Source organism: Bos mutus, chromosome 26 (genome assembly GCF_027580195.1).
Source record: "Bos mutus isolate GX-2022 chromosome 26, NWIPB_WYAK_1.1, whole genome shotgun sequence".
NCBI lineage: Eukaryota > Metazoa > Chordata > Mammalia > Artiodactyla > Bovidae > Bos > Bos mutus.
Window position 1 is genome coordinate 21,603,140 of NC_091642.1, and position 7,667 is coordinate 21,610,806.

Below are 7,667 nucleotides of genomic sequence, written 5' to 3' on the forward strand. Positions count from 1 at the left end.
GTGAAAACACATGTCTTCCCCTTGCCATAACAGCCTGCAGACTACTGCAGGCCCAGCCTGGGCAAGTGGCGTTGCTGCTGGACTGAGCGGAGAGGACCTCCAGGGAGCCAGACTTAGGATCGGGCCCAGGGTCAGCTGTACCTCCCTCCTGACCACTTGTGTTGGGTGACCTCGGGGGGGTGGCTCTCAGGAGAGGGCAGCAAGGCATGAAGGCCCCCAGGGAAGCTGGTGCAGCCTCCTGTCTGCCCCGGGTGTTGGGCCAGTGCTCCTTTTAGGACTCGGGTTGGGATTTTATTTTACTGGGAGCCTGACTTGAGAACTAGACCTTGTTGCCTGAGGACTGGTGGGTGGGCCATTGCATGGGAAGTTGATAAGACCCGGTCCTTGAATCTGCTTAGATTGCCCTGGCACTCATCTCCCTGGTACCACTTTCTTCATGCTTGCAATCTGGTTAGGATCTCATTTTGCAGTTCCAGAACTGTAGGGTTCCAGCACTGGGAAGGGAACGTTCATGCCATCTACTGCAGCCTTTACCTGCTGCTGGCAACGTCCCTGACCAGCATCCTCCAGCTGTAGAGTGAGCTCCAACTGGTGGGGGAGCCGTCCTGCTCAGGAACTCTGGTTGTCAGAAAGTTCTTCTTTGTGCTGGACTGAAACCTGAATCCTCCAGTAACTTTTACCCTCTGGTTTCTGTTTCATCTTCCGGAGCCAAACCTAACAAATCTAATCTCTGAAGTGCTTTGCAAGTTGGAAAGTGCTGTACAGATATCACCAAGTGGTCCTTTATGTGTCTTTCAGGCCACCTCCTTGACTCCTTTGCCCGCTCAGCGTTATGGGATTCTGGCCTGGATTACCTGCATGGAACGGGGCATGGTGTTGGGTCTTTTCTGAATGTTCATGAGGGTCCATGTGGCATTAGTTATAAAACATTCTCTGATGAGCCCTTGGAGGCCGGCATGATCGTCACTGATGGTAGGTGTCCCTCACCTAGAGGCTGCGCGTGGATCCTCTGCCTTTTTGAAAGCTCTGTGTTGTTTCTTATTTTTTATTATAAAGTGGAAAAAATTTCCCCTTCCATCACTTTGGGCTTCCCTCGTGGTTGATATGGTAAAGAATCTGCCTGCAATGCAGTCGGGAAGATGCCCTGGAAAAGGGAATAGCAACCCTCTCCAGGATTCTTGCTTGGAGAATTCCATGAACAGAGGAGTCTGGTGGGCTACAGTCCACGGGGTCACAAAGAGTCAGACCCAACTGAGCGACTAACACTTTGACTTCCCGTCACTTTGAATTAGACAACAACCACATTTGCTAATTATAAAAGTAATAAATATTCATTTTAGAAAATGTGAGACTGTGGAATGATATAAAGAAGAAAATGAAAATTATTTGTAATCCAATTTGTAATTCAGGGGAAACATGACTTAACATTTGTATATGTTAACTTCTTGTTTCTTTATATATCTGCATACCTTTTTTAGTATCATTGAAATTACACCGGACGTATGGTCTGTATTCTGCTTTCTTACCTAATATGTCCCTATATTGTTACCAAATCTTGGTGAATGTCTTTTAACACCTGCATCATTGTGTCTTACGGCTCTGCCCCATACTTTGGCCGATGTTCTGTTATTTTACTCCCTGCCCTGCAGCCAGTTCTCAGGAATTCCAAGCCTTTCTGTCTCTGGACTTCTAGATAAAAATGCCCCATGGAAAGGGGTGTATCTGGGCTCTTGCACTGGATTGAGTGGCCCTTCCTCTGTTCTCCTTCGAAGTGTGGTCTGCCCAGCAGTGAGAGCTTCTCTGCATGTCTTCATCACGGGCTGCTCCTCATTCAGGGGTTTGGTTTGTTTTAGAGCCAGGGTATTATGAAGATGGGGCTTTTGGAATTCGCATTGAGAATGTTGTCCTGGTGGTGCCTGTTAAGACCAAGGTGAGTAATGATGTATTTATTTTGTTTTAAAAATTCCCTTATTCCTTCATGGGGGAAGATGAAGGCTTTTGTCCTTCAAACCAAGAGCATGCCATTCTAGGGCCAAAATGGAGTTTCCTTCCCTTGGTATTGGGGTCTTTCCTGGAATTCGTTCTCTTCTGCAAAGCTAGAAAGAAAATCCTGAGTGAACGGGGACCCTGAACAGGGACCCTGAACGGGACCTCAGGGAGCCTCAGGCAGGCCCCTGCTTCATGTAACGTGGGGCTCTGAGTTTACTGGAGGCACGGTCTCATCATGAAACCTTCACTGTGTGTGTGTGTGGGCGTCGGGGGAGCGAGGGTGGAGGGTGCTTGTTTAAAAGCTTCCTCCAGATGTTGAAACTGAACCTCCATGACTGGGACCTGGGAACTATTTTCAACAAATGCCCCAGATGGTTGTTACCAGGTAAAACTGAGGAAGCCTGAGCTAGCCGCTGGGTCAGGTACCACAGATAGGCGATAAGACAGGTGTGGTGCCATCTCCCCATCACAGTACCAAGAGGAGGCAGGTTTTAGGTGCTGGGCTTTACCTCCAAGACCTGTTTGCTCCTCCTCCACAGTTGGAGGGAAGTGACTTCCTAGGCCTGCAGGGAGGCTGGCCACCGGGTCTGCTCTCTGCCTGCACACTGGCATCTCTGGCGCAGCCTCGCCTCTCCCCATCCCACAGGCCCTGCCAGGAAGGGAGACCCAGCATGGCCCATGTGCCCTGCTGTTCCATGCCTCGTGCACTGGACGGACCTCTTAACGTCACCTGAGGGGCCTGGCTGGGGCAAGGCAGGCCGCGTACTTGATGTTAAAAAAAAAAAAAAAGATCTACTGGGGCCTTACGGCTTAGCAGAGGCTTGAGAAGCAAACCAGAGATGCGCCTGCTTCTAGATGCCCCGCCCCCACCCCCCACCCCGATGCCTTCTCCCATCACAGCAGACAGGAGCCTTGTGCACCTGCTGACCAGGTCCTCAGCACTCAGTCTGGCCTTTCCTGAAGGCGCAGGCTGTGGTCTGCACAGCGGAGCAGCTCTTGGAAAGTGGCCCTGCCCTGTCTTGTCTCCTTCATCTGTTAGAAATGGTGACCGGCTAACCACTCTTGATTTCTTGCTACACCTGGCTGAGGGGTGGTCATGTCTTGGGTGGGTGACCTCAGGGTGGATCATCGTGGTGAAGAGGAATAAACGCTCCTATTGTCTTCCCTTTCCCATAGTATAACTTCAACAACCGGGGAAGCCTGACCTTTGAACCTCTGACTTTGGTTCCAATACAGACCAAAATGATAGATGTGGATTCTCTAACAGACAAAGAGGTAACAAGGGACTCCTGGGGCAGGGGGCAGAAGTGTGTGTGTGGGGTCGGGGGTGGAGAACCGCCCTGAGTCCTCCCGTCCATCCTCACTTTTAAGTCCTCTCTGCCCTGTGTCCTCCCCTCCATCCTCACTTTGAAGTCAGAGTCTAGGCCGGTTGAGTTGGAACATCCTAGGTTCCCCAAGGACTGTAGGTGCTTTTCCTGTAGTTGTTGGCTTTCGAGGTAGGTAGCAGCCGTTTGCCCCCCCTTGGAGGCTGTAGTGTTCATAGGTGGGAATGAACAGCGTGCTCTTGCCTCTCGGGAGGGCAGGTGCCATAACTGCTGGGAGGCATGTTTAGCAAACATGGACCATGTGTCTTCCCACAAAAAGCCAGGTGGGCAGGGGGACTGTTGGCTGTTGCACACACCAGATTGTTTCCTCGTGTTGCTTGAAACACTAAGGAACTGAGAAGCACAGTCTATGATCATATGCGTGGTTTTCACACAGACGAGGAGGTGGGTGGTTGCTCTGGGCTCTGAAACCCTTCACAAAGCAGAAGCATGGCCGTGCTCACCTGTCAAGCTCAGAGGGTGATAGGTCTTGAAACCCCTTCAGACCCTCGGGTGGGTCCCCAGGCTCAGATCCAGAATTCTGTAGGCAGACTGGAAGGGTCAGGCAGGCGATCAAGGTCAGAGTAGGGATGAGGGTCAAAAATGGTAGAAACACCATCACTCCAGCTATCTGCTGTGAAGTGATCAGGCTTGAGCCAGGAAGATAGAAGCCAAAAGGATACCAATTCCAGAGCAAAGCAGGTGGCTGGAAGCCCAGCAAAAAGCAGCCAAGCAGGAGCCAAAGGCAGGCCAGCGTGGTGGGAATAAGAGGTGGTTGTTACCAGGGGCAGCTGCTGGCCTCATCCCAGGGGCTGTGAGATGGGACTGTATTCTCAGTGGAGCCCACGTGGGTCTTGTTCTTGGCACCAGAGGAAGGTGCCTCTGCGGGCTGAGGAGCCCCTGCTACAGGCCTGTGGGATGGGGTTCTGTCCACCAGAGGCCCCTTCTTCTGCCTCATCCAGTTCACAGATGGCTGACAGGAAGGTCATCCACTTCTCAGTCTGATGCCCTCTGTGTGTAGGCACTTCTTCTTGACCTTCAGTGCCCTTAGTTCAGCCAAACTTTCCTGCTCACAGGACCGACACAGGCTCCTGAGGCTGCTTTATTCATTCAGGTCAGAGATGGATATGGAACAGGAAGCAGCACCAGGTGTGTCTGTTCAGCAGGAAGACTCTCTCCTGTGGTCCTGGGGCTCTTCCCTGGTCCCCGCAGGGGTAGCCTAGGTGGGAGCGGATGAGAACGCAGAAGTGAGCATGGGAGCCTCCCTGCTTACAACCCTCAGCCCCAAGGAACCAGTCTCTTCTCATGGCCCCCAAATGCAGCTTCCAGGGTCTTAGCAAAAGAGTCTCCACTAAGAAGCTGCTTTGCACTCTTGGATGCTGAAGGCTGTGTCGTCTGCCAAGTAATCCCGGGTCGGAGAGGCCTTGCTGTCCATGTGAGTTGTACCGGTCAGGAGACATTTCTCCCATGTGACTTTCCATTTTATCCAGGGAAACAGCGCATGAGGAAAGTTAAGCGAGGCCAGTTTTTCCTTGAGGGAGAGTTTTGTTACCCTGTGATTCCCCCATGACATTGGCAAAGACTAGTACACTCTGTCTGGTCCAGTGTTCATGACTATATCTTATGGACTCAAATCACTGAACTATTCTTTTAGTCAGTCAGTTTTTGTAGGACAGGGAATATCTTCTTACCTTGGAATCATTAGCAAGTTTCCACAAATAACAAGTAGAGGACAGTATTTAATATAACCAAGCAGAGTACATTTATTATCTCTTGTAGCAAAAGGGTTCATTTCCCATATACCACTCAATAAATCTGGGACTTCATTCTGTCTTTAGGCATAGAGATACCCCACAACAAGATACTGCCCACTGGGCTTTGAAACTCCCAGTCCTTGCCCTTTACTGCCTCACAGTCTTAGCAGTTTTGGGGTTGCATCTGCATTCCCATCCATCTGTCACCAGGTGGCAGCAGAGGACTTTGGACACGAGTGGGTGCTGCAGGCTGCCAGGGCCTTTGTGGTGATGCTTTGGCTTCTGATGGGGGCCCCCTTTTCCCCCAACCAAAAGGGTCTTGGGAGTTTCTCTGTGGCCCCTCATTGCTCCTGTCTCTTGCACTGTTGAGCTGCCTTACACCCCTGCCTGGCCTTGCTGGTGACATGTAGCAGCTTGCTTGTTTTTGGTACCGCACCCCGCCCCCCCCAAGGACCCCACCTCCCAGACAGACTAGTAACTCTTATCAGTGGGAATTGGAGTCCCAATTGGGTCAAAGCCATTGGCAGCATCATGCCATCTGTCTAATGTGAAGTGGGCAGGCCCCCTTCATGGACAGTAGAGAGTGGGTTCTGCTCTAGGTAGAACTTGCTTTCTTCCATACTTCAGCCTCCCTCCCTCCTCATGAGGAGGAGATCTAACCTTTTACACATGCACAGCCTCTGTCATCAGGTCCAGCACGTCAACACCGCCCCCCGCCCCACACACATCCCCCAAGTCCTTCCTTTTTGCCTCCTTTTTTATCTCCTGGTGTGGTGGTCCTATTCAGTTGAGCGTCTGAAAGTCAAGCTTACTCCCCACCCCACTCTGCAGCACAGCCCTTGACCACCAGAGGCTTTGGGTGCATCTGGATGGCCACACTGGCGAGACTGTCATGGACCTAGCTGATCCTCCTTTATTCAGCTTTGTAGGTGGATACAGAATAGGAAATTCAGTGCCTCGGTAGGACAGCCTCACATGTGTCTTCACAGCGGTTGAGGCAGTAAGGGTGGGTGCAGGAGCCACGAGAAGCCCTGCCCCTTTCTCTCTCATCGTGGCTTCCAGGCAGGGGGGCTATTGAAGGGAACTCTGGTTGCAAGTCTCCCTGCACTCAGGGGAGCCCAGAGCCACAGCCTGCCATCAGGCTTTCACCGTTCCCCCAGAGTCACTGAAGCCCGTGTGCGGCAGACAGTTCTGGGAACGTTTTCACCATCAGCCCTGTGGCTCACCCTGTCTGTTTCCAGGGAGGCAGAACACAAGGAAATCGCTGTCCCTGGGCAGGGAGAGAGGGTCCTGTGCTCCTTTACTCTCAACCTGTGAGCTCTGCACGTGGGGCCCCGCTGCTTGATGGGCAGGCTTTGGTGCAGGTGTGATGGTGAAAACGCGTCTGTCTTCCCTCCCTCTTGCAGTGTGACTGGCTCAACAGCTACCACCTGACCTGCAGGGACGTGATCGGGAAGGAGCTGCAAAAGCAGGGCCGCCAGGAAGCCCTCGAGTGGCTCATCAGAGAGACGCAGCCCATCTCCAAACAGCCTTAATACCTCCTTGGTTTTTATAAAAAACAAAAAACCAAACAAAAATGCTCTGGGGAAAGGAAGAAGCCCGGCACACCCCTGACATCTCCCCCATGTCCCCTCCTTCTTCCTTACTGCCCCTTTTTACTTTTAGACTCTGAGAAGAAATGAGAATGTTCTTATCCTCTTTGATATTTTCTTGCAGACACTCAATCTTTTATGATTTTTTTTTTAATTGAATGAGCCAAGAATAAGTTGCTGTCCCAGAAGGAGGGTACCTATAAGCCGAGCGCTCGATCGGGTGGGCGCCCCGAGCGGCCACAGGGAGCCCTCCGGCCGGCGCTGGTGAAGCAGGCAGGGCTCTGCGACGGCCACGTTCCCGGTGCTAGTCCCTCATTCATGATCCCCTTCATGCGCACGAGACTGTATTTATGACCTGAGATTAAAATGTCAGAATGGGCTTCGTCTCCGCTGTTTCTGTCCTCCTGGCACCGTATACTCTACTGTGTGTGGGGTAGGCTCCTCTTTAGGGCACATGTTCTAGGTCGGGGGCGGGGGTGCCTTTTGGGGAGACATCCCTGGCCTCCCTCTATCTCTTCTGACTTAATTTTCAGCTTCTTTTTCTTTTCTCTAAAAGCCCAATGTTTTTGTTGAGTATTTTTATTTTCCTTCCTTGCCTCTGGTTTTAAAATGTCATTGATATACCAAAAAAAAAAAAAAAAAAAACACCAAAAAACCATGTCTACAGTGACAGCCTTCTGTGATCCAGTCTACAGTGGACAGTTTGGAAGTCCCATTGTCTCACTGTTTGTAGGAAGTGGTCTTTGGCTGGTGCCTGCGACTTCCTGTCCTTGGGCCTTCCCTGGACTTGCACACGTTGGGCAGCCTCAAGGGCTGGCCCAGCTTATGATTCTGAGGCCTCAGACTGTGAGGACTGGGTTGGGAAAATGAACCCCTCAGCCCTTAGCCGGGATGTCTGAGGTGTGGTCTACGCTGTCTACTGGGGTTTCTCAGTGGGACTGAGCCCTTCTTGCTGACGTGGGATCTTG

General features: G+C 51.6%; 1 protein-coding gene across 4 annotated transcripts in view; it reads left to right on the plus strand.

Moving 5' to 3' along the window:
* The window catches only part of XPNPEP1 (X-prolyl aminopeptidase 1), a 52,007-nt gene extending 44,929 nt beyond the window's left edge, over window positions 1-7,078 (plus strand). For all 4 annotated transcript variants that reach the window (XM_070363304.1, XM_070363305.1, XM_070363306.1 and 1 more), the window contains 4 exons: window positions 799-972; window positions 1,854-1,930; window positions 3,166-3,264; window positions 6,514-7,078. In XM_070363304.1, coding sequence (XP_070219405.1) covers window positions 799-972; window positions 1,854-1,930; window positions 3,166-3,264; window positions 6,514-6,642 — 479 coding nt within the window. In that variant the 3' untranslated portion in view covers window positions 6,643-7,078. The remainder of the gene's footprint in view (window positions 1-798; window positions 973-1,853; window positions 1,931-3,165; window positions 3,265-6,513) is intronic.
* The last annotated feature ends 589 nt before the right edge of the window (window positions 7,079-7,667 follow it).